Source organism: Diorhabda carinulata, chromosome X, assembly GCF_026250575.1.
Source record: "Diorhabda carinulata isolate Delta chromosome X, icDioCari1.1, whole genome shotgun sequence".
NCBI lineage: Eukaryota > Metazoa > Arthropoda > Insecta > Coleoptera > Chrysomelidae > Diorhabda > Diorhabda carinulata.
In genome coordinates, this window is record NC_079472.1 from 9,229,669 (window position 1) to 9,257,647 (window position 27,979).

Here is a 27,979-nt window from a genome sequence, read left to right on the forward strand (position 1 = left end):
GAATCTATTATATTTCATTTTAACTTGTATTATTTTGTATCTTCTATTTCTTCAAAACTTTTAGGTTAGCATTAGAATAATAAAACAAACATTTGTGTTTTCTAAGATATGCATTAGGTTATAATTGTTTTAATAACGAATAGTTTTGTGCATTGTGAACGGATCTTTCGGGAAAATTAAAATAAGAAATAAACTGTTCTTCTAATAATACTGCATATTGTGTATAAAATAGTATCTTATTGATTTTTCATCCTTTTGAAATAGATATCTTGTACACTTTTCAGTAAGATAGTAGAATATTACCTCTTATATTTTTCTTTATTGTTATATTCAATGAAGATGAAACGTAAGAGGAGAAATGTGTGCTCGTCACCTATACTTGATGATAGCCCTAAAAGGTAAGGAATACTATTTATTACAATATTGAAATATTTGTTCTCAAATGAGAGGTAAATTACAAACTATACTTTAGTAGATGCAATAATAATTTTCCTTTTTACTTAAATAAATATTCTCATAGCATTGTTTATTCTTTGTCGGTCAAATATATGGATGTTAATCAATATCAAAAAAGGCAAAAAAACAGATTTTCCAATATTTCATGCTATGAATTCAATAGCTGATGAGCTTTTATAATGATAATTTATTCAGTAGTATGTATGAATGTATATATAGTTCACATTTGGAACTCGGTCTGCTCCTTTGTTGAAACATTATGTTAAATTTTAACAATCCGATAGATCATGAAAAAAGTCTCCAAAACTAAAAAGCCACAACAACAACATCTTATTGTTCTTGTTATTATTGAAAGAAAATAGGAATGAACTTAATGAAGAATTTTCATTATAGTTTAAAATTATTTAAAAGATATCTGTATAAGTTGGTTTTTTCTGAAGTGCTTTAAATGAAATGATAATTTAGAGGAGTGTTGAGAACAATTAAGCTTCCTAAAAGTTTTCATTGTAAACGCTGCCTATTCCCTCTAATATATAACAAAACAATGGATGGTGTGATTTTTCTGTGCAAAATAGTCCACAAAGGCATAAATCTGTCTTTTGAGGATAATGTACTATAACCCTTTCTATTTTTTAAAAAAATTCTTGTACATTGAAAATCTATTTAGATGGATAGAGTGATTGTTTACCTTAAGATTGTCATACAAATTGATATATTTTTTTACACTTACACACATATAATCAAACAAAAGTTATCAATATTGTATATAAAGAAATATTTTAGCTGGTTATTATATTTCATTTCAATCTAATCTTCAAATTCATTGTATCAAGCTGATATTGACAGACAAAACATGTAATATGGCTGATTGAGTAAAAAAGAGCACCAATTTATTTTTATTTTGGTTAAGTGATTGAAATGATAATTAATCTACCGGTATTTTATTTTTCAGAACTAAAGTTCATGCCCAGAGAAAGTTTGCACAGGGTTCAAATGTCAATAGTCCAGTAATCACCCCAATACAAGAACTGGAAGCAGACAACCAGAAATCAGATAATTTACCAGAACCAGTGGAGCTGCTTCCAATAAAAAGACCAAATACTGAAGATTTTCTCACATTTTTATGTTTTCGAGGTACTCCTATTCTTCCTCCTACTTTAAATTTTTTCAATACTGCTTCAATAGTTGATACAAATGGACAGGTTCATGAAATTAAAAGTGAAACATCACCTAAAAATGGACCCATCGATATTGCAAAATGTGGTTCTTCATCAGAGAAACCATTTGTTGCATTTGGTGTGCGTAAAAGGGCAGATCCTGTTGTAATCAGCCGTCAAATGGATAGAAAAAGGAGACACGCTCTCGCATTACAGGCGCTGCGACGAAAGTACCAAGAACAAAAAATGGCTAAAATTCGGGCGTTAACTATTAGTAAATTATCAGAAAAAGTTACAAATAAAATGTTAGTTCGAACAAATACCGTATCAAAAACAGAAACTATCACAAAGAAGACTAATACTGTTCAAAAAACAAAAGTAGTGGCTACCAAACACATAAAAGTAACTACAAGAACATTGAAAACAACACTAAAACCAAAATTAAAGCAAAGCATGTGTCTCCGTAGTTTTCGAGGCAGGTTTATTCAACAAGAATTGCCGTTTAAAAGGAGAATGCTTGATAAACAAATTAGTAGAACACCATTAGAGAGAAAATCAGAATCTAAAAAGAAAAATGTCGAGTCTAAGAATACATTGAAACAAGACAAAGCAAGTTCATCTAAACAAGTAAAACCATTGAAGAGAAAAATTGTTACTTCAAACCCCGCAGCAGTTAAGTGAGTAAAAGTATTTACTTATATTTGTAACTTTTTATATAACTCATGTAACCATAATACTTACCTGTTGAAAAAAAATTATAAACTAAACATCAGTGAGAGAGACACAATTACACAATTTTTAATGCAACTTGGAAGTTTTAATATACAAAAAATACAATTATGTATGAAGTTTTAAAATTTATATTTAAATGAAAAGTGTTGGTTCTCAATTACAAAATAGAGTGGATGTATTGCTGCAGTTTGCAGAAAGATAATTATTTCAGCAATTGGCATTTTATGATTAATATTTTGATCAATGTTACCTTTTAGTCTTTATCAAAAGACTTAAAGAAAAGTCGAAACGTCAAAATCTATTTTTCCTATTATCAAAATTATCAAAAAAAAACTAATTTTAAAACAAAAGAGACCTAAAATCAAGAACATTTAGATGTATATATATATATATATATATATATATATATATATATATATATATATATATATATATATATATATATATGTATTCATCATCAATAAGAAACAGCTTATAATATAGCTGGCTCATATATATATATCTACCAAATTTTTAAAATCATAGAATTTCAAAATTTATACATATTAAAAATATACATATCAAAAATCACCAGAAATCTTAATTATTTCCCAGATGATGAATACATAAGTATTTGGAAACTAGAAAAATATATTGTTAGTTAGTTAAGTTAGTCCACTTTGTGTTGTGTTTCCTTGATACGTTCCCGTTAAGAAACCGCACTGCAAGTAAAATATTAATCACAGGATATTGCACCTTTAATTGATTTAAATTAATTTGTTTTTTATTTTCCTATTATCCAATCAATTTCCAATTGATTTAACCTAAATAAAACAGCATAAGTTTAGAAAATCATGTGTTTACTGAGAAAAGTAATGTAAGTAAAAGTCAATATTTACTTCAGCCACTTTTAGGTGCTATTAAAGCTTTAATTCTGTGCGACATGCTATCAATGCTTGATTAAACGATAAAAAATATTATATAAATATATATAATATAAATAATATAATATAAAAATAAATAAAAAAGACCGAGATAGGTTTTTCTTGATATAATCCATTCATTGTCATTCAACAATCTGGAATTTTTAGATCATTTCTTCACATTTACCAATAAATAAATACATTGCTATGTAATCAATGAATTCTTTTCCTTCTGTATTTCAGAACGTTACATGAGTTTTAAATATTATTTATAACTGTAAGTTAGTTTTTTATTTGTCAATTCTCAACCTTTGTCTACCACTCCCACCCACAATTTGATTGTTACTGTCAGACGACTTTTTAATTGTATGATGTCTCTCACTCGCAATTTTAATATCACTATCAAACATTTAACCTTCAAATATCATTGTAATATTAAACATAAAACTATGAATATTTCAACTTTTAGCTCAAGATTCACAAGATCAAGCTTAAGTAATACTAAATCAGAACTAAGAAGGAAGCAGATAAAAAGAATTTTAATTCCAAGCACCAATACTATCATTAAAACTAAACCGAGGTCTCTTAGATTAACTACCATGAAGAAAAGTGTATTGTCTCGTAGAAAGAACAATTCTTTGAAACTCAGACAAAAAATGAGAGCTGAACATCGACAACAAAACGTCGAAACAAACAAAAGCGAAAAATCTAAAAGAGACAGTAAAATGGTAAGCAATATATTCAAGTAATTATTATATGAAAATAATTGCTGGCTTGGATTCTCCCAATTACCGACCATTCTTTCATTCCAATTGTTGAAGACCTAATTGGGTAAAGGGCTAAGTCACAAAATCGAAAGTTTTGAGGAAAAATGTGACAACGATAGTTAATTATGTTATTATGGAAATCATTCAGTTTTTAACAAAAATTGTAGCATACTCGAATAAGTTTTTTTTTAAATGCATTACCTCGTATTTTCCCTTTTTTTTCATAATACTCCTTACAATATTTTATATGGATAATTGGAAGAATAATTACACTGGTCTGCATGAAAATGGGTCCTGACACCATTCTTGACGATATCCAAGTAAAATAACCTTTTATATCCAAATATGACCTCAGTTTTCCCCCATCACCCTTCGTTTGTGGGTGACCTCCCCTACTTATTTTTACTTCTAGCCGTTAAACATTCGAAACAGGTCATAAAATTTCTAGCAAAGTATATATCAACATTGTAACTATATAAAAGTATATAGATATTACAATAAAATACAAATTATATAAGAACAATAATGATAATACAGAAATAGTTGGGCATATTCATGGCAAGCCTACAGGTTCGCGGACGAAGTTACAAGTGCATAAGTGTGATTGAAGTTAATATCCTGTAGTGATTTACTGTTGTAATTAAGCCTCTCGAATGTAAAAATAATCCCGATAGCTTCTGTTATGCGTACGGGGGATTTACTTTAAAAGCGCAACGAACAACTCTTTCTCCGATTTTTAAAGTTGGCGACCAGGACAATACTTTGGCTCCATCAGTTTGCTGTACGACTCGTTACAGTAGTTTGACCAAAAGGCTCAAAGGTACCCGTAAATCAATGCCATTTTCTGTGCTCAGCCCATGACCTTGCTGTCATATTCATGTTACTTTTGTATAACTTCTACTGTCGGGTTTTCGAGCAAAAGTGAGAGATCGGAATTATCAAAGCTGTGAAATTCATTGAACTACATGGTTATAAAAAAATCTATCATAATAACGGACTCCTTATCAGTTCTTACAAACATTAGTCAATCTTTTGATATAAATGACACTTTTGAAAATCAAACTATTCTAAATATTTAAATGAAAGCTGATAAGCTACACATAAAAGAAAATGATATAAAATTTTTGTGGATAAAAGTACATATCGCACTCAGTCATGACGAAGATGTATACAATCTAGCAAAAGAAGCCATCAAAAACGGACTGCCGATAAATAACAAAATAATTGTGGAAGATGGTATTAATCAAACAAAAATTAAATTGAATGAAGTTTGGAAGCACACATCAAGAAACCAATAAGATATACACAATTACATCCAGAAATTCCCAGTCAATACTGGCATAGGAAGTATGAGTTACCTCGAAGTATCATAGTCACTATAATAGACTCAAGTTCGGACATGCATGCTATCTAGTACACCTTTATAAAATAAATATAATAGATTCCAACTTGTGCGATAGTTGTAACTGTATATACGACTTAGAAAACATTTTTCTTTAATGTAATAGGTATAAGCAGCATAGAGAAGAAATGTATGAGAACCTAATAAAAATCGTTTTACCTCCATTCAATCAGCTGGCGTTAAATAAGGTGACTGTCTTCAAAATTCTATTAAAATTCATTAGGGATTGCAAGTTAAAACTATAATAGTTAGTTTCGTCTCCTTTATTACTCAACCAAAGAGACCGTTTCCTACCTGCGCCGTAGTCTACCTTGCCTTTGAGTTAGTCACCCTGAACGACCCCTGGGTGTGAAACATTTAGCTTAACCCATCCAAAGAGATAGGGACAACAGGTGATACCTTTAACACTATAGCTAATGGCTAGTTGGACGATGTCCTGCGGCAAAACAAGCATACAATTTAGTATCCCAATGTTCCTTCAGCTCTAAGATCTGTTCCTCATAACGAGTCTTTGCCAATACCAGTGTCCCCAAAAACTTATACTCTAGAGACAGAAATTTATTTGAAAGACTCTGAGTTACCACCTGGGGCATCAAATGATACATTCGGAATTAGATGATCTCGTCGGGGATTTTGAGATTCCTGAGACTAAATTTCAATTTCTTGGGTCGCGACTTCAACAAGGGAATCTCTTAGAAAACAATTTTAATGTATATAGTCCCTACCTATATATTTGCAAGTTTTTTTTTATTTTGAAATGAATTTGTTAATGTTTGTACGTCGATATTATTTTTGGAAAGAAATCAACTTTTAATAATTCCAGTGATTGATGTAATTCTGCAATTTCTCCCTTCTACCTTTCAAAACAATTATTATTAATTGATTGTGATTAAGGGTCCTTTGATTAACTTAAATACTATCGTGAAAAACCTCATTCTTTTCTGTATTTGGGATTTTTAAGGTTTAGATTAGATTAGAGTAGCTCAAAGAGTACATAAAACCATTTTTTCAAAAAAAAATAACTTTACTCAGACCTTAGATTGAAATGAGAAACTGTTGATGTTTATATAAATAAAAATAATACTTTTTTGTTTTGATCAGGTGGATAAGAAAGATGTCAAGCAAACAGTTAATAAGAATCTAGATGCAAAAGAATTGAATAGAAGTACAGACATAAAAAAAGATTATAAGAGAGTTACTGATCTGAAGAAAGAAGTAACTAAGACATTGGATGGAGATAGAAAACGGATTACTAGATCCGTCGATATCAAAAAGGAAGTTAATAAGTCAACCGATATCAAAAGAAAACCTCATCTAACAGAAATCAAAAGAAGCACCAGAGTTTCAAACATAATCAGAAAAAAAATTAATTCCACTAAAAATCGCAATAAGGACATTGTGACTGTCAAGAGCAATAAAGCTGAGAAAAATAGAAGATCAATCAGAAAAGGTGACAATTTTAATAATGTTGATGATACAGAAATTGAAAAAACATCAACTGAGCTGTGCGAACGTGAAAAAAGTAAAGATAAAAAAGTGAAAAATACATTTACACTTGATGAAAGTAAAATAATATCAGAAAAAAATATAAAAAAATGCGAAGAAAATGAAAAATTAAAGGAATCGACAGAAAATATTAATATTAAGCTAGATGTTATCTCAGCACCAAAAGATGCAGTAAATAGGAAAAATATTGAACGAGAAAATAACAAATACATTTTGGAATCTTCAAACACAGAAGTTCTTAAAAAAGATTTACTAGAAAATGACTCAGAAGTTTCCGGTACCACAGTTAAATTAACAAAAATTATTCAAGATTTAGAGGATATGGAAGTAAAAGATGCAGGAGTCGAAAAGAAAGTCTTGATTGAAACGAAAATAGAGGCTGATTGTAAAGAAGGCGATCCGTTACATCCACTTTCTATTCAAAAAGAAAATGTTGAATTAAAAGTAGATCCAAAATTAATTGTAGCAGATGTCCCCGAACAAACAATCAATGAGCAACAAAACGTTGTGGTAACAACAATCCTATCAACGCAAGATGAAGAACAAATAATAAAAGAAACAATTTTTGTTCAAGAAGATAATGAGATTTCAAAAAAATCAAAAAGGGATACCAAAAAACATATCAAAGACAATATCCACAATAGAAAAATAATCGATCATGAAGAAAGCGTCGCTCCAAAGTCTCAACGGCCCTCTAGAAAAACAAAAGAAGCTGCTGCCATTTATATGGAGATATTGAGTCACAAATTAGTTAACGATGATAAAGTAGACGACGATGATACAATTTCAATCGATAGTTTTCCCGAGCTTCCCAATGTTAAAAGGACCGAACAACGAGAAATAGAACTAAAAGCGAAAGTTAAAATTTCCAAAGATAAAATCAAACAATCAAAGTTAGTAGAACTAAAGCATGTTCAATCAGATGCGCACGCAAAAGACACAAAAATGTACATTATGAAGAGAGAAAATGAAAATATTGATGGTATTTCCATGGAAGAAAACATTAAACCGAAAAGGAATTCATCTAAAGCTTTTAAAAAGAAACAGGGAATCGAAAACTCAATTGAGACGGAAGAAATTTCATCAATAAAATCTGATATTTCTCAAACAACAGAAATTCTACAAAAATCAGATCCTTTACAAATATCTGAGGATGTTGAAAAGTCTGTTGGAGTAAGATTACGTAAATCAGACCAAAAAATACCAGATAGTAACGATTATGTTAAACCCAGAAGATTAACAAGACATTCACTACTACCACATGTAGATGATGATTACGATTCTGATGAATCATTCCATATCAATGTTAAAGTACCTAGAAAAAAGAAGAATACCAGAAGCAGAGCTTCATCGCGAACAACAAAAGGTATGATTTTTAATCTTTTTCTTGTACAAATTTCTCCTCTGTCTCCTGATGTCTTTCAATCTACCTTCACTCTTGTCACATTTCCTTTCATTTTATATATCCATTTTTATTTCTCAATCTACCTGTTAGTTTTCTCGTTAATCTATATCCATCACTATAAAGTTTTTGTTTCTTATTGTTCTTATTTCTTACCTAAAATTTTACATTGTCTCTGATTTTTATCCTTTTCCAATTAGTTTTTATTGCTATTATTCTAAGTGATTTAATGTCTATTGGGCTTTGTGCCTCATATTGTCTCCTAATTATTCAATGTTTGAGGAATACTCTTATCATATTATATTCTCAGTTGTTCATTCTATCCATTTTTTACACTGTCTTCAACTATCTCAATTCCTCTACACTAACTTTAGTTTGTTCTCTAAATAACGATATATGTATGTAAATATTGAGGTGTTCTGTACACTACGGCCGAAAGGATGTATTATGTCCCCTTTTCCTCCTGAGATACTGGGGAACCGACTGTTTACAGCTGATTAATCCCACTCTTAGAAAGTTCGTCCAATGTGTAACCAAATCTGTAGACAGTATTATCTGCTAAGTTTAGCGTCTTCAGGTGTCCATAGGCGTTAGTGACCTGATAGGACTCCTGTTAGTATTCATAGGTTGTTTTTACTTAGGTTGATACAGCAGACCTTTTTTGATTATAGTTTCCCAGGAGAGTCTTTGTCTGTCTCAGCCTCTGTAGGTTGTCCCAGTAGTTGGCACATGATCATTCAAACTAGTTCTAGTATCCTAAACCACTGCTCCATATGTGATGATTGGTCTCACAATTGCGGTATATATCCAAAGTAGGATCTTTGGGTTACAACCCCAATTCCTCCCTGCGAATTTTCTGCATATCATCAGGACTTTTGTGGTTTAAGTGGTTATCTCTTTTTCATGTATATTCCAGAGAAGTTTATTGTCTAGATTGAGTCCCAGATATTTCCACTCTGTTTTCAACTTTTGATGGGCTTGAGGTTGAGTTTTTTTCCTAGTGGAGGAAATTAGGTAGGTGTTGTTCGGATTGACATTTAACCCTACAGATCGACACCACCTTTTTGTATAATTGAGTCCTCTTTGGACTGTCACAGAGTGTATTCCCAATACGTTTTCTTGGGTAGATGAGTATGTCGTTGGCATATCATTATGAAGATATGCCGAGTTCAGTCGACCCATATAAGAGTTCGTCTACTACTAAGCTTCACATAAGTGGGGATGCGACTCCCCCTTGTGGACATCCCCTGTTAGTAGTAATTGAATAGATGTCTTGTCCTACTTTCATTTCTGCTGTTCTAGTAGATAGTAGTTGTGCTATCTACTAGAGGTTTTCCTATCTACTCCTCGGGTCTAATCCTCTTTTGATTGCCTCATGTGGAGTGTTGTCAAATGCGCCTTTCATGTCCAAGAGGGCACATACTACATTTTCTTTTTTCGTCAGAGCATTCTGAATTCCAGTTGTGAATCATACCAGACTACAGAAGATTTGCCTGCTTGCTATGCGAATTGACATGGATGGAGAATTTTTAAGTAGAAACAAGTTGAGGCTGATTGATCTGAAGGATTTGGGATATGTGGTGTCATTCTTTCCTGTTTTTGGTACAAAGGTTACTCTGGTATATACCCCAGCTCTAAATTTCTTCTACCGAGGCGGATCAAGTAAATAGTGATAACCTCTCTCAAACTCCTCTTTAACATCTCGAAACATTTATTCTTCTCTTTAAATCTTCCAATTATCAAGTCTGTGAATCCTCCTCCCCTCACTAGGGGGTTTATATAATTCAGTTGAAAACCAGCCTACAAACTATCTCAAAAAGAAGAATTTTCTATAAAAGTCGAAATATGTAGGGTGGTACATTTTCAAATTGACACTTTGTATGTTAGTACTATTAATTTTACATTAATAATTGGATAGTTTGGAGATGTGAAGATTTTTTGAAATGTAGGATAATTCGTGTATCTACTTGTCCATGAAAACCTAGTATATTTAATCAAGGTTAGAGAGATTGTTTCCTTGATACTATTATAAACAAGCAGTGAAAAATCTATCAATAGAAGTATCATAAGTACAAAATGAGCAATTATTTTCTTTGAAAAAAGAAAAAGTCGCTTAAAGGTATATTAGGACAAAATATATTCATAATTGTTACTTTCTGACATGGTATATCATAATTATGTAACAGACGTTATCGCTTTCAATGCATTAGTTTCAACATGCCACTGAACTGGGATTTCCTTGTATAATTTCTCCAGTAAATATTTTATTTTAACAGGTACAAGGCAGCTGAAACTCTCCTCAAGTGAATCTGACCAATCCACCACTTCTGATGTCAATATTCAACCATCTATGAACAAATTTAAAAGTAAAAAATATTCAAAAACGAAATCAATGAAAGTTGATAATTTGAGCGAAACTGATAATGAACTGAGCGATAAGTGTCACCAACGAAAAATTGCAGAAGAAATCGTCAAAGATGCTCCGAAATCGAAGAGAAGCAATAATCAAAAATCACCTAAATCCTCTAATAAAGGAGATAATTTGAAATTTAAAAATTTACAAAACAAACCAGATTCAGATTGTGTAAGAATCGAACCGAAGCCAAAGAGAGAATGCGCTAAATTGCCACAAAATTATCTCCCTATGTTTTCCTCTTCTGACGAAGAGGAAATATTTCATGGGTTTGATGAAAAAACTACTAAAAATACAAAAACCTGCGAAACCGCTTGCACTCATGCACCTCCTTTATTAGATTTTTTGAACAAAGATTTAGGGAGACGTTTTGGCAAAGAAAAAGTGAATATGTCAAATGAACAAATAGAAAAATGGTTAAAGGATGCAGCGTTAGCAGGTAACAGCATCAAAAAGGAGAACGACGAAATGTTGAAATTTGGCGAAAGAATACCAACAGAAACAAATTTGGAAGTTGCAGATACTACCGATACGGAAAAACTTGAGCAGTCATCAGAATTAGGTACGTATATCACATTAAAATATTTTTATTTTATATATCTCGAAATCTGTTTTACACCTTTCCATATCTTCTAATGCTTCTAATCCTCCCTATCATGTCTGTCGGCATCTTCAAGCTTTTTCCGATCATACAACTTTTCCCATCTGGCTTTCACTTGGTGACACACTTCAGCAGTCTCATATCCGTCATTATCTGCACGTGTTCCAAACTAAACCAGTTGTCTATCCATTAAAAGGCCTATACCCGCTTTGCACATAGCTTTCTATATTGAACATTTCATGCAAAGCATTGCATACTCCTTCAGTTGAAATATTTATTGGTGTTTGTATAGCCATTTTACAAATTACAAATCAGTACTTTCAGGATAATATTTACTTACCTTTTTTCGGTTTCCAAATCACTTTTCCACGTAAATAATGTTTAATTAACAAACGAGTTTTGTTTCCTCATTTCCGAAATAATGAAAACAGTTTTATTATGAATGTTAAAATATGTATGTATGTGTTATCATTTGTTTGTTTTTCCAATCCAACGGTGGCATGCTCCTCTAGATTTTGTTTTGAGCAGCATTTTCCAAAAATTTATACTTTTTTATGTTATTTGTTGACTTGTGATACTATTCAATTATTCTAAATTACGGACTTCGTTATGTACTTTAGATAATCCAGATGAAGATGCAAAAGATCCGAAGATAAATTCTAAAATCAGTACAATTATCAAACCCGATATTTCTAAGATGCCGGAATGTATCAAAGCACAGCTAGACAGAAAACTCATATTTCGTAAAAGTAAAATAAACAACATTCCCAACGTAAACGCATTTTCTCCTGAAAATGAGAGCAGTGTATATGCATTCGGCGAAGAAAATGAAGATGTTATCAGCACGCCATTTAGAAGACCATCTAGAAGACCTTCAAGTACCGCTACTTCAAAATCTGAGGATGAATCTGGTAAACATGACGAAATTGCAAAACAAAGTGAGTGAATCGTCTTAGCCTTTTATTACTTTTATTTACATTTAAATGGGTCTGTACTAATACGAGATCAATACAAAATCAATAAACGTTTGCTTGCGCTTCAACCAATTGTCGCAATATATTTTTCATTTACGGGAATAAAAAGAAATCGTTGGGTTCCAAACAAGGACTGCACGGCGGATGATCGGATGACCCATCAATTCGATGTTTTGACTGTCCAAAAACGTCAGATTTGACATATTCACCTCATTGTTGCCATATCTCAGAACTTAATTAGCAAACCTCTTAAATCCAGTTTAAGTTATTTGAAATAAATATTGACCCTATTGAATTGTTATTTAAAATGCATGCCTAAACATTGACTTCTAAAGTCATTTATCCTTCAGCGTCTTTTCTCATTGTCCATGATTAAAGCTACCTTCGATTGGGGACCATATTAACAATATTTGAGCTGTTGCAGAGAATGGCAGCAATGGCTTTATTTCTACCTTATCTAAGTGAACGTCCAAATCATTTCTCGATAAGACGAACTATGGAATTTCTCCAAGAAGCCGGCGTTCATGTTTTGCCCTAGCCATCCCGGTTACCAGTCACAAATCCCATATGATGTGCACCAGATGTACAATTTACAGACTCTGTCCCAATTAATACTCGATGTTAAATTTTTTTAGAATGAATTACCACAAGCAGTCATAGACTTTATACTTTTGTCGATGCCTAGGCGTGTATAGAAGTGTTTTCTACTACTAGGTCAACTATTATATTTCCGTACATATTAATGAATCAAATTACACTGGTCTACAAAAAAAATTAATCAAGCCCTGGCACGATTCTTGGTGATGATTATATTAAATGACGTCCTGAATAAAGTTATGGACATTAATTCAATTTGAAGGGGTAAAAAGAACTATTTTACCTGGAAATAATTATATGTAATGAAGATATGTACCCTTATTTGGTGTTTGCTTTCCATTTATCCCCCGAGGTACAGCTGTCTCATCTGAAAAATCAGCAATACTCCGCCAACATGCTTGCATTCCACTTCCAAATTTTCAATGAAGAATTTTGGATGCGAATGAAGAAAGTGTACATACTTGTTACATCCCATGGCTATGCTAACAGCAATTCCTAGACGTGAACGACATAAAAGTTGTCAGCAAACATCGAATCTTGGAAAAGTTGTCTAATTTGGAGACCCACAAAAGCTTCTTTGATTTTAGGTTCGCAAAGACGAGACAATTTAGTTAACTATGAATCTGGCAAAATACATTTGTGTGGGATAAATGTTTATCGTAAAACTCGAGGCTAAGAATATTGAGTACAAATATTTGCTTATGGTCCACTAACCTACGGTTAATATTTTGACATTCGAGGATTGTCTGAAAAGTTTCCAACCCCTATCTCAAGATGTCAACACATATATATGTTAGAAAATATATTTGCGCATGCGTTCAGAGATTCTCAATAAAAATTTGGATTGTTAGTCATTCTATGTGTGTATAAGAAGAAATCGTTTAATTATTAACTTGTTAAAGGGTAAATCCAGGCACTCCAATGGTTTATCTGTATGAAGTTAAAATATTCCAACAGGCCAATCCTGATTAATGCAGATGGTTTTGGACGAAAAGTCAGTTAAAAATACAACAGTGCTGATATAGTGGGGGATCTGAAAAAATCACAAAATATTTATGTGTATGTCCTATAGAAAGCCTTCTTGTGCTAAATTCATTTTTTCCTTTTAGATTTGTTATAAATGTAGGTTTGATTAATGGCTCTATTACATGAAGCTTTGATTCGGATCTGCTCCAAGGTTTTAAAAGAGGTTTCAAATCCATTTGAAGCTGGATTTTTCATGCTTTAAATTTCAATATTTCGTTACTTTTATTGCTCATGTGGGTTATAGTTGTTGCAAAAATGTGTAATAAATTAGTAGTCCCAATACTATTTTTCTCAATCTCTGAAACAGGAATGCTTTTAGGGAAAATTGGCATGGAGTACCTAGTCATAGACAAATTGCCGTTTGTGAAAATTGACTATTTTTTTTCAAACAATGTACTGCTAATTTTAAGGAAAGAGACTACTGGTTTCAACAAGAAGGTGCACATCCCGATTTCGCAAAACCTGTTCATGATTATATTGATACTGTATAATCAGGATAATGGATAATTAGGGACCTTTTGAATGGCCACAGAAATTGTCAATTCATAATCCTTTAGACTTCTTTTTATGGGGCAACGTGCAAAGCAAACTTTCAAGACCAAAACCAGTAAATGTTGAGGTTCTAAAAGCATGAATAAGAAATTAGTAGATTAATTGAGCCTAAAGTTAGAATTTAGAGGCGTTTAAAGCGAATTTTGATTGCTTTTAGGATATTGTTCCAATTGATTCAATTCAAATGATTATTTTATTAGTTGTTCTTGTAATTGGAGGGAATAAAAAATTGATGTTTTGCATATGAACACTGAGATATTATGGTAAAAGCTCAGAAACCGTCATGCATTTTAATACTAAACTCTTCACGTAATATTGATTTGATTTCAGATCAGTTTCGAAAACCTACTGCAAAACAAGAAACACCAAAGGTAGCTGGAGTGGCGAAAGATGAACAAGACTCTAGTGTAGAAACTGAAGATAAACAATTTTATGTACCTCAGAAACCAACTACTAAAACGACACTCTTAAAAAATCAGAGCAAACCTTTGTTTAAATCGAAAAGTTCGGAAAAATTGCTCGATACAGATGAAATCAAATATAAAATACCAAGTTCTCCGAGCGCTAGTTCATCTTCCAGTGCTAATTTGTATAAACGTCAACCGCAGAAAATTAAATGTAGATCTAACGATTTTATTTCACCAATTTATGTTTCCGATTTCCCCAAGCAAATCGAACCGGCTAAATTGGTAGAAGCCCCCACATTTCATCCAACTGATCAAGAGTTTCAGGTAAATCTACAAAATCCAGAGCTTTCATATACTCATTTGCTTTGGTATTAATAATTCAATAAATCCGTTGCCTTCACGGAAACCACAAAAAAGTTTCATAAAAAAATGATAGCACATCATAAACTCTTTTATAATATACAGAACGTAAGAAATTTGCTTTTTCTGATGGCTATTAAATAACGAGACTGATACCTTATTTATGAATGCAGAACTTTTCTTAAAGTCGAAACATCAAAATTTATCTTTCTTTAAAAAAAACTAATTTTAAAACAAAAAAGACCTACAGAACTTTTTTTAGAAAGAACTGAAATCATTCAGTTATCATGAAAATTGAATTAAAAAATATAAATTTCTTCAGATTTAGTTGCTGTGTCCAGATAAGCCCTGTTGCAAAAATGCAATACTGGGAATGAGCGAGTATGTTTATTTTACTTGTGCAAGTGATAATTATTTTATTTTTTTTGCATTCATATTCATTAAATGGTAGAATATTCATTACTGTTTCGTGTTCAAATCAATTTAATTTCATTGGTTACAAAACTATAAACTATTTGAGGATAAAAAAATTTATTAAAAAATCAAAACAATTTATGTCCAAATGAATTCATTATACAAAATATTTCAGATATTGATTAAAAAATTGTGAAAAACAAAAGATACTAAAATGTATTTGTACAAATTGAAATAAATAATTAGAAGAAATTAAGGCAATCATGTGTAGTATGACATAAAACATTTACATACATTTTACATTTCGTTATTTAATGGCCACACTTCTACAGGATGATTGATTAAGAATGTCCAATCTCTGAACTTTATATTCTAGGATCGAAAATATCAATCGAAACTACAAAATACACGTTTCAATAATTTTTACTACTTACCTTAGCTGGACTTTAATTTACTATTGCCAATAGAGTGCGCTTGGTTGTGATTAGTAAATAAAAACAATTATTTTTGGTTCTAACTATGTAATAGTATATTTTATTGGCAGTATGGAAGTAAGGATTATTCTGTGCGCGCGTGACAAATTCTTGTGTGACTCATGCAAGCACAAAAAACCCATATCTGGGCGTCTAATGAACGATATGATGCTTTTCATTATACTTATCTGAAAATAACTCAAAAAAGGATAATAATTGTATTAAAACATTTTATTTTCAGTAGTAATAACCCAAAGCCATTGATAATTGTTCGAAAAAACAGATTTCGAAAGTTTGTTGTTTAGAAACAGACTGCCGTAGGTGGAGGTCTGAGAAAGTTGTTATCAAATTTTGAAGCATTTATCAAAGTTCAGGGGTTATTCGCATTGAAATTTTTTTGGAATAAGCTGCGTAAATGCCCTCTTAGAGTTTGAGGCGGTGTCATTGCCGGCTTCTCTTTTATTTTTTCCAGGATTTTGCGTTGGGGCAGTCTCAATCCTTTTCCTCTTTGAAGCTAGTGGTAGTGTTATTATTCTACTACCTTTGGATCAGTGCTCCAATACTTTGGCTCTGGCTCCTCTGATGCAAGCCCATTGTTGAGGTAACGCAGATACCATCGGCGACCCGCTCCACGAAGTCCACGCCTCAGAGGGTTATCTCTGCCTCCTGGTTGTCCTGGTTCTGGCAAGTTCTTCTCTTTTGGTAGAAGAGGGAGATCCTTTTCTAATGAGGTATTCTCACTTGAGAAGTGGAGGGTTTCTCTATTTGTATGTTTTGTTCCCGCTGTTTTTTTCTTTTTCTTATATTTTTTCTGCCATGGTTGTTACCACGAGTAGATAGGGAAATGTTGGTCCATTCCAGCAGAGCCCTGCATGCCGGAGTAAATTCTGGATACAGTGGAATGCGACCCGGAATCGATCGAGACAGCAATCACCCTGCTTCCATTCATCCGTCGCCACGATGTCTTCAAACTTGGATTCGGGGGATGTTCATTGACCTCCCGTTCTAGATCAGCTAGATTTACTTTTAACAGGGTCACCATGTTATCTAATTTCAACACAAGAAAATTCGACTGTTGTACCGAATAGTGTCATTCATGCAATGCACATTTAATAATTGTGCTTTATTGTATAATAGAATATTATAAAATCAAATATCTACCTTTGCTTATGTGTTATATGATATCCAGAAAAAAGTTGAGTAAATGTCACTTTTTTTTTATTTCTCATAACTTACAACTTATCAATCCGATTGATCTTAAATTTAGTTTTTGTACCAAATCATTAGTCAGCTGTAAGAATAATATCAATGCATTTTGTACTAATAATGGAGAGCGGACTAAATGAGCTTTTTAAAAAAAATAGAATTGACTCACTGTTTATATTAGTGGGTCAACAATGGACCACCCCTTGATGGGTCTAGTTATGGTATAATTACATAACTTTTGCCGTCCAAAGTGTTCAACAATTGGATTTTAACAGAATGTAATCATACGAAGGAAAATGTATACCCCATGAGTGATACCTATGACTGTTCAATATTTAAAATTACTAATTTATCCAACTATATTCAAAGTAGAAAACTTTCAAAATCGCATCATAAGTGGCTACCTTATCATTTACAACAATCCAGTTTCTTTCGAACATATTCAGGAATCTATCAGCGAATGCTTGTAATTTAGCTTGAAGCGTACATTTTTGAAGGTTGTCTTTAATATTTTTTTTGTTTGTTTATCACAATGTGATTGAAATAAAATTGAAGCTCGTTTATTAAACAAATCAACGTCCTGTTTCTTTAACAAGATTCATCATACATGTTTTATCTTCAAAGGTGAATAGACAATGACCGACAGTAATATTTTCTAGCAATTGGGGTAGTAAGGAGTATGTAATACTCATTTTACATATTTATTAAACAGTGTGAACTAAAATCTACGCCCCATATTTTCTCACTAATTTAAATAAAAATTTGCAGGATCCTTTGGAGTACATTGAAAGAATACGACACAAAGCCGAACAATTCGGTATATGCAAAATCGTCCCTCCGAGCAGTTTTAAACCGGAATGTAAAGTAACTGATGATATGAGATTTACAGCATATAATCAGTATATTAATAAAATGCTGTATCGATGGGGTCCGAATTATAAAGAATTAATGGCTATTAAAAAGTATCTTGAAACTCAAAATATAGCTTTGAATCATCCCCCTTGGGTAAGTATAATTCAAATTTACTTATTGTATATTCAATACCCACCTGACGTTGCATATTCCCACATCGTTAACTGAATTTTTTAAAATACGGAAATACGGTTCTGGATTTTGTTCAACTTCACTAACCAAGTATTTCATTACGGTAACATAGCAGGGTTGTTACTTAAATTTGGATAATTGAGATAGACAAATAAATAAGTTGGGAGTTCTAGAACTGTTGGTGATATTCATACTGAATACATTGTTTACACCAACACTCACGATTATACTGTCTGATAACCAACTGTTTACCTTGGGTCTCTGAAGACGATAACTTGGTTATCAAAACGCGCGTCTGACAGTGTAATCGTGAGAGTTGGTGTAGTGGTGGTTTTATCTAATTATTCATCAAATTTATTTACAATATGTTTCTAAGTGGAACAATAAGTAAATCGTATTTAGGTAGTTGTTGTATAAGTTTGGTTATAATCAGGTCATAACCCGGGGGCTTTCTGATTTTTAGTAGATTTGGCGTCTTGGACTTGTTTTATTATTTGTTCGAGAGGAGGTTCTAGTTAGTAAGGAGAGGTCAAATATCGATTAATATTGATTACATGTTAATCTGTTTCTACGGAGTTAGGTTAAGAAACATTTTGTAAGTGCTTTGCGGCTTCTGATTTCTCGCTATTGCTTTTTAACCAAGTTTGGAACTTGGGGACGATCTAATTTCTTGTAACATTCCATAATGAATATTCTGTTGCACTTAAATTTCTTAGGTATTGTTGAATAAAATCATTTTATGGTTATTTAATATTCTTTTCAGATCCTGAGTTTGGATAAAATCAATTTATGGTTATTTAAAATCCTTTTAAGTTCCTGAGTTGCCCTATTCAATTTAGTTTCATCTGCGAGTGATCTTGTATTTTGTCATATTTTGCGTTTTTCTTTTATTAATAATTTTATTTTTTATTAAGCTAGGTAAGTCTCCGTTAGATGTTGGGGTATTTTTTAGGAAAACTTTCTGGAGTGTATTTGTGAGCTTTTCGACTGCTTCAGTGATCTCGACACTGTTTTCAGAGGGATATTGATGGTCAGAGTTTTGTTAACTTCTGCTTTAAAATTGTCCCAGTTTGTGAATTTGTTATGTAAAACTGGAATGGGTTTCTTAACTATTATTTCTGTGCTTATACCAATTAATACAGGAGAGTGGTCAGAACAAAAATCAAAGCAAGAATTAGCTTCAACTACTGAGTACCTTTCATGGCACAAATATCAAGTAGATCTGGTATCTTACGTATATCGCTAGTCCAGTATGTTGATTCGCCTGTTTATATGTGCTTCATGTTGTTATTTTTAATTGTTTCATAAAGTTTTGTAGAATTCAGTAAACTGTTCTCGTTTTATGGAGTCTCTGGGTGGGCAGTAAATCGCTGCTACCGCAAGTGTTCCATTGCAGTCTTTCAGTTATACTTGGTAACCTGCAGGTATTCTTTATTATAGTTACGGAGTACCTGATATTTCAGGTATTCTGTTTAGAAGAATTATGAGTGGAGAGATATTTTTAACACCTATCACAAATATTAGTGGTGGTCTAGAGTTTTTTCTGTTTGATCTTCACTAGATTCTTCTGTGTCAATCGGTTTGTTCAAGTCGTCTGCCATCTCTTCTAGACTACTGAACCTACTTTCGAGGAATTTTATTTTTTTTGCTTAACTGATTATCCGTCAGGACTAGATCTATTTCGCTTTTTAGAATTTTCAACTTGATTCCATTGTTCATATTGATCCTGTACATGTCTTTGTTGGAGGGTGTGTTGGATAATTTGGGATTGGGAAGGATATATTGGAAAAACTAATTGGTTTTTTCCTTGAACTTGAGAAGAACCGTATTTTTGCTAGCTTGGCATCATTGTCTTGTAGAATTATTTGCGGTGGTATCACTGTTTAGTAAGGAAGTTTACCCAAATTGGCTGTTGTTATATTGTTTGCCATATTTTTGTTTCGTACTGTACACTATTTGTATCGTTGCTATTATTTTTTAGTAATGTGTTTTTCTTTTTATTTTATTTTGGCGATAATATTCTTCAACACCGCAAAATAAGAATTCGTTAATCATTAATTATTGTCAAGGGATAAGGAAGTCCGTCTTAGTCTCTCGATATTTAAACGACTGTCCATTAAGATCAGTACACTTTTGCATGCATTTGAACCAATTGTCGAAACCTTTTTTCCATTCCATACCTCCAAAACATGTGATTTGAACGCATCAACCGCTTCTTCAGGTGTAGAGAAACGTCGACTTCGCAATTGCATCCTGTAGCAAAATGCGATCACGATCGGCACACTGCTGTTGGTTTAATTCACGTCATAGAAAATCATCGCACTGAAATTTTCGTGATTCCATTTTTTGATCAAAATAAATGTTTCGAGAATCTGTAAACAACTCAAATAGAACTCGTATGACAACACGTTCTGAGTACGTTCGCCATTAAAAATGTCAAAATTTATGATAGCAATGTCAAATTTGACATATCCACATCAGTGTTGCCATATCTCAAAATTTGTGTAGCAACTCTCGTATAATAAGTTAAGCGTGAACATTTGTTAAATACGTAAACTGTCAACATGTGGGGAGTTTTCACATCTTTCTATATGCATTACATTCTTTTATTAGAATTAACAAAAACTTTTTAAATGTTATCAAGCCCAGAGTAGTGACAGACAAAAAAAATTTGTCCACCTCAGCTATTGCTACTTCAATGAATTTTTGATTGAATTTTCAGATTGGTGGCATGGAAATTGACTTGCCGAGACTTTATCAAACTGTACAAAGCCTAGGTGGTTTGAGAGAAGTAATCGAAAAGAAAAAATGGCCTAAGGTTTCGGATCTAATGAAAATACCGAAATCAGCACAAGATCGTGTAACCAAATTAGATGATATATATTGCAAATATTTGCTACCTTATGACATACTATCGCCAGGTAAGAAATCAACTTGCTCCTGGAAAATGAATTTTTGCAAACATTGTTTTAATCATGATACTTATCGCTTCTTTCTCGTTTATCTACAATTTAGCCTGACGGATGGGATTAATTTAGACACACGGTATATTTTCTTACTTTTAATTCAATCACACATTTCACTACTATACAACTAATGTATATGTGAAGTGCCACTTCACAACCACTCATTTATATTCAATACTCACTATTCCAGATCTTGTTTGTTGCACTACTTAAACTATCAAATTAAACTGACAAATTCTCCAGTGCTCCCTTGTAAAAAAATTTCGTCAAAAATCTATTACTCATTATTCATCAAAATCTGAAGATTTCAAAAGTTCAATCAGGGGCGTTTGCTAGGACTACGCAAATATGTGATTTTGAAACCTTCGGGCAAAATAACATCGTGTGGACACTGATATCTAAGTTCACTTCCACCATATTTTCGATAATTTTTCCTTTCAACTAGCTGAGATAGCTAGTTCCTTCATATTGATACCAACATATGGTCTCAAAGGTTTCGTAGGTGAATCGATTTAAAATTTTCAAAGTTTATAAATTGTCTAGACTCTCTTCAAAGGATAGGTCTCAACCCTTGTGCGATGTATAAGTGAATAGACTGTTCGGCTTTCTCTTATGGATCTTGCCTGCCTAAGCATGAATTAACGATTTTTAGCCTTTTCTTTATTGGGTATGAACCTCCATAAAATTTCTGCAGAAGGATTATGTAACCATACTTTGTTTCTTCATGCCTTCTATAGTTTGGTGGTATTTGATGATCCTCTCTTGGATAACTTCTTGTGCAGTGGGCACTCCCAGGTCCACGTGAATGGTGTGATTTGTTACATACCATGGAGCATCTACAAATTTACGGAGTATTTTAGATTGGGATTTCTGAATAATATTTGTATTAGATTTTAAAGCTTAACCCCACAGCTCTATTCCATATGTCCATATAGGCTTGATGAAAGATTTGTAGATAAGGACATTGCTTTCAAATGAGACTTTGGATTTTCTCCCTATCAACCAATGTAGTTAAGTTTTTTGTCTGGGTGGATTCCTATGAGAAGTATATGGATCTTAATAAAAATATGAATTTCTTACTCCAGAAAGCACCTTACAGAATAACTTGCTTTTACAAGCCAATGCAAAAAATGCTTTCTACCGGAAATTTATAAGAGCAAGAATGTGACCTTGAAGCCTGCCTAGATGGTACAGTTCATAAGGACTTTGGAGAACAAGCTGTAAATGAACTTCAGTAGCTTTAATACAGGGTCACAATAGATTTTGAGGTTACAGTGTAATGTTGCTCTCTGTACACCTACCTGCCAGAAGGCGTGACAACTTTTAACTTATTTAGAAAAATCGTTGTTTGGTTCTATAGTAACAATACTTCAAGACCTGCTTCCATAATAAAAATACTCCTAACACCATTTGGTTCCACGATAATATTTTCATATTCTATTAAATATTATAAATGCTCGGAATTATATAATACGTTGTAAGTAAACACGTTATTAAAAGAGCGATATCACTCTTTTCACAAGTAGTTACGTAAATAACTATTGTCTAACTGTCCTAGTCACAATTCTGGTTGACCCAATCATAGGGTACGTGAAAGTCGGCTATCATAGATACAATACAGATAAAGCCATTGAATGATACACATCCCCTGCAACTGCAATCTTTTATTAACAAATAGAGGAAAATCCCAGATTTTGACCCAGTACGCCTAAGGCGACTGCAAATAAGCCAACCAGATAATTATTGGGACTGACTAGGCAATCAATTCTTAGCATTAGTGTTCTCTATTATTTAATTTTTTGTGATATTTTTAGCCGAAAGAGAGAAACTTTTCAATGAAGTAGAAACCGAATGGGCTAAAAAAGAATCGAGATTATTATCAAAAGCACAGAATCAGAAATTAAATGACGAAAATACATCTACAACAGAATTCGATATGGAAGAGAACGATTCTGAAGAGTGTATTACAAAAGGTCGAAACATGGCTTTAAACGCATTTTTCAGAATAGCCAGAAATACGATGAGTATGTATTTCAAAACTAGTGAACCATCACCACAAGAGGTAATATTTAGGATATTAATCATAAAATCAATTGCCAATTAAAATTGTAGGATGAATTTTTACAATTAAAATATTTTATCTATTTACAATAGTTCACAATTTCACATGATTTTGATATTTTAGGTTGAACAAGAATATTGGAAATACGTGACAATGAGACAGAATCACATTTGTGTTCATTCAGGTTCGATAGACTGCGGAAACTGGGGTTATGGATTTGCTGTATCAAAAAATAGTCCATTTGCTAAACATCCATGGAATCTCAAAGTTCTCACTAATAATAGTGGTTCCGTTCTTAGATGTTTGGGACCTGTTATGGGTAAGTGTTGTAACCATCTGCTCAAAATGGAGGTCTAAATATGAAAAGAAAAGGTTGAACATGTTTTTGTTATAACAGGAGGTGCAAAAGTTAGCATTCAATGTTCTTTGACTGAAACTTCGCTTTTAAATCATGTTCATTTGACAACAAATTTTTTCATTTAAAAAGAAAAAATTAAGTTGACCAAGTGGCCGCCGTGTGAATTAGTGGCAATATGACTTGATTTAATAATGTTTTCCATTGCTCGCACCATAAATTCATAAAATTGTTATAACAAATATATAAAATTTATGATTAAGTATAGAAATACACATTCGTTCAGTTTTTCTCATAACTAAATCTATTATAATATTAATAAAGCAACAAACATAAAAATACAGTTCACTAACCAAAACAACTCAACCACAACTCATTATTTCTCCATGTACCCATTACACCCATTATTAAAGCAACCTTTCAATGAAGAATGTAGTAAAATATCTATGTGAAGGGTTTATTTAATATCTTACCTTTGTTATTGATATCTTCGTTAGAAAAAGTTTTCCCTTTTTTAGACTGAGAACCTTCTGATTTTCGTAGTGTTTTATAATTTTCTTAATTTATACCTTGATGTAAGGTACTTTAAGCATTGAATCAGAGGTCCATAGTGTTGAAGATTTATATTTTGCTGATAATTCAGTAAAGTATACTAACAAAGTCGATTCGAATGAAGTGGTTTTCTTTTCGTTTTGACAGTTCAAAAAAAAGCATTGGCTGTATTATAAACTTTGTTTAGACTTTTACAGTGATTAATGGATTCATTAATCGCTAGCGTGATTAATGGGTATTAATAAGGTTGAACAAATAGACCTAAAATAGGTGCATTATAAAACAATCGTAGATAAAATTTTTTTTACATTTAAGTATGTTTATCTCAAGATCACTGCCCACCACTGAGATTAAAAAAATCCTTAAATATATTAGAGGTATTGGATGGATATATTTTTGTTGTATTATTTATATGAAATTTCATCTAATTATTATTATGTTACTTTGACAGGAGTGACAGTACCTACCCTTCACGTGGGCATGATATTTAGCGCATGTTGTTGGTATCGAGATCCACATGGTTTGCCATGGATAGAATATCTTCATACAGGCGGTAGTAAAATATGGTATGGTATACCGAATTCTATGGGTGAACAATTCCATAATGCATTAAGCAAATTAACTCCCAGCTACGTGAAGGACAAAGAATTGTGGTTACCGTCAGATACAGTCATGGTGCCACCAAATCTGTTAGTTGAAAATCAGGTATGTTTCACAAATATTTATAGTTAAGTTACATAGAAAGATGGGTTTCTTGGTGGGGTGGCTCGTGGCCTATTCCACTGCGACCTTCTCGATCTACTGTTGCCTTTCTCGTTTCAGTCGGCCAACCACTTTTTAAGATTAAAAATATAGAGACTGCATTAACTCCCAATTTTTATTCGCTGAAAAATGATTGATTTTGGAAAAAGGTGGTTTCCCAGAGAGATTCCTGTGGTATATTTATTTCATATAATGAACAATTTTTATAAATTATAAGCTTGTTTTTTTCAAATGAACTATTATTTTACAGGTATCTCTATGTCATACTGTTCAAGAACCAGGACAATTTATTGTGGTATTTCCCAAAGCTTTTACATCAAGTATAAGTACCGGTTATGTAGTCTCCGAAAGCGTTTATTTCGCCCCAATTTACTGGTTAAAAACGGCAAACAATCTGTTTAACGCTTTAAAACAGAGTAACGAACCGGCAATGTTTTCATTTGAAAGACTTGTTATAAATGTTGCTAATGATTCAAAATGCAGCATTGAAATTATTAGACAAGTCATACCTCTACTACAAGAATTATGCAACAAAGAAATCGATAGAAGGAAACATTTGTATAGTTTTGGAGAAGCTACAAGAGAAAGACTACCCATACCTGAAATTAATCGAGGAAAAAAAAAGAAATTTCAGGGAGAAGAAGGGGATTATGAATGTGAAATTTGTGGGAGCAGCTTATTTTTGTCAATGGTATGTATAGAGTGTTCTGATGATCTTGTCACATTCTCACACACTTTGAACTCACAATTTCGTTTTATAACATTTTCAGATTTTCAATACTGTGGAAGGTATCACTTATTGTTTGGATCATGCGAGGGATATGATAGACAAGAAAACATTAGATATTAGTCTCTGCAAGTTTATGTTTACTTATGACGATGAAGAATTGGAAGCCTTACCGGAAAGAACAAAAACCAATTTGGAAAATAGACTACAGAAAAAAATTTCGAATAAATTTAGTGGACTACCCACTCTTCTTGGAAAGTAAATTATATTCAATCATTTGATGTGTTTCATCAGAAGATAATATATAAAATTAAGGGTAGGACTTAGTTTCTTCCTTCCGCTTCCAACCACATGACTAATTCACTTACATTCTTATTCTTACAATATTTATCTTATTTCTTCTTTTGCGCTATCTCTTATAATTTTCCATATTCTTTGTTCATCATATAATATGGTTCATATTATTATTAAGTAGTGGACTTCTTTTAAGCTCAAAACAACTTACAAAAGGGTGAATTGTCAAACAAATTTTCATACTCATAAATAGATGATGCTTTATCAGTAACCAGTAATCATCATATCTACGTACTTTCTAAGTATGTGTACTGAAGAAAACGTCGCCGCAATAAATATGAGTGTCCAAATCTATCGATTCGTCTTCAGTCGCAACAATTTCTGGTTGGTGTACCATTCATAATTGATCGTCCTACGTTGCTCGAATAGAACGTTGATAAGATGGCCAGTTATTCCGAAAAAACAGGCGATCATTTGCTCCAAAGTGCTTCTTGTGCGTTGGATTTGGCTCGTATTAAAAGACCCATACAGACAATTGTTGCTTCGTTCATATGTATAGATTCATGATTCGTCGCCTGTCACGATTTTATAGACGTCTTTTGAAACACCACTATTGCATTTTTTCAGCATGTCTTTACACCAATCGACATGAGCTTTTTGGAGCGATTGACAAATTATGCAGTATCCAATGGATCTCTCATGCAATATTGAATGTATGCGAGTGGAACTAATACCAAGTATGCCTCAATCTGTAGCGAAATGTTACCATGGTTGAATTAGGAAAACCAGCGAAACACGGTAGCTCGTGATGGTGCTCCATCATCAAAAGTTAAAGCGAACTGATCGTCACACTGCTGTTGGTTTAATCCACGTCTAAAGTCATAGAAAATCATGAACCTCAAATGAAAATGTCAAATTTTATGATGACAATGTCAAATTTGACATACTCATATGCTGCCATATCTCAAAACTTAAATAGCAACCTTTGTATGGATATTATTGATCTGGGTGTGATGTGATTTCTATAGGATGATCCGGAAATAAGGCGACTGCAACAGTATGTTTATTTAGAGAAAGAAATTGCCTTGTCTATTGATCTATCAGGTCGTGTGATTTGGCCTTTTCCAATTAATTTCTGTTGGGCTACCTGAAGTTACTGGTTTATGGTGTGTGTGACATAACATAAGCAATGCTCGAAATAGTGATCCAAAATTGGACGATTTCATCATGAACAGTCGGTGGCCATATATATGACCTAATTATTTTCAAATCTTTATTTATATGATATAATTTTTTTTGTTTTATTTTTTATAGCAAAGTATCATAGTATATTAATTTTATCAGTTTAGGATTTCATTGTTCGATACAAGTCATATTATCTTGGTAATGATCTGTATCTAGATCTGTACTTTCCTCTCGCTGGGCTTGTAGATTTACTACATTTTATTTATATTGATAAAGTTTAGAGTGTCGAGACATCTAAATGTTAATTGAATTACTAGGTTATGAAATTTAATGTGATATATGTTCTAATATGTACATTTTTCTCAATATAATGATTATTTATTGTACTGTGTTTTTTTAATTCCAAAATTAGATGTTGGTTCAATGAACACATGACAAAACAAAACGTGAAATTGTACATCTACCTTTAGTCCCTCTCAGTTGGACGCTTGTGATGAGAACAATGTTTCTTGAGTACAACTCCTACTAGGACCCTTGATATCTTACTAGATCTATTGATACAATTCGAAGTCACAAAGACATTATATAGTCTAAGTATACTAGTCTGTAAAAAAATTATTAAAGATACTTCATTTTTCTCGATTCTTATGCAAAATGACGTCCTGAATCCAAAATTAACATTTTT

At 32.4% G+C, this 27,979-nt stretch overlaps 1 protein-coding gene across 1 annotated transcript; it reads left to right on the forward strand.

Annotated features, from left to right (window-relative positions):
• LOC130901507 (uncharacterized) lies at positions 1–27,680 on the forward strand. The gene is made up of 14 exons (XM_057812951.1): positions 1–398; positions 1,409–2,290; positions 3,717–3,975; positions 6,518–8,288; positions 10,601–11,299; positions 11,959–12,276; positions 14,818–15,218; positions 18,116–18,352; positions 21,114–21,312; positions 23,172–23,419; positions 23,543–23,738; positions 24,778–25,031; positions 25,339–25,779; positions 25,859–27,680. The coding sequence occupies exons 1-14, from the start codon at positions 334–336 to the stop codon at positions 26,075–26,077; spliced, it is 6,189 nt and encodes a 2,062-aa protein (XP_057668934.1). The 5' UTR covers positions 1–333; the 3' UTR covers positions 26,078–27,680.
• Positions 27,681–27,979: the final 299 nt, after the last annotated feature.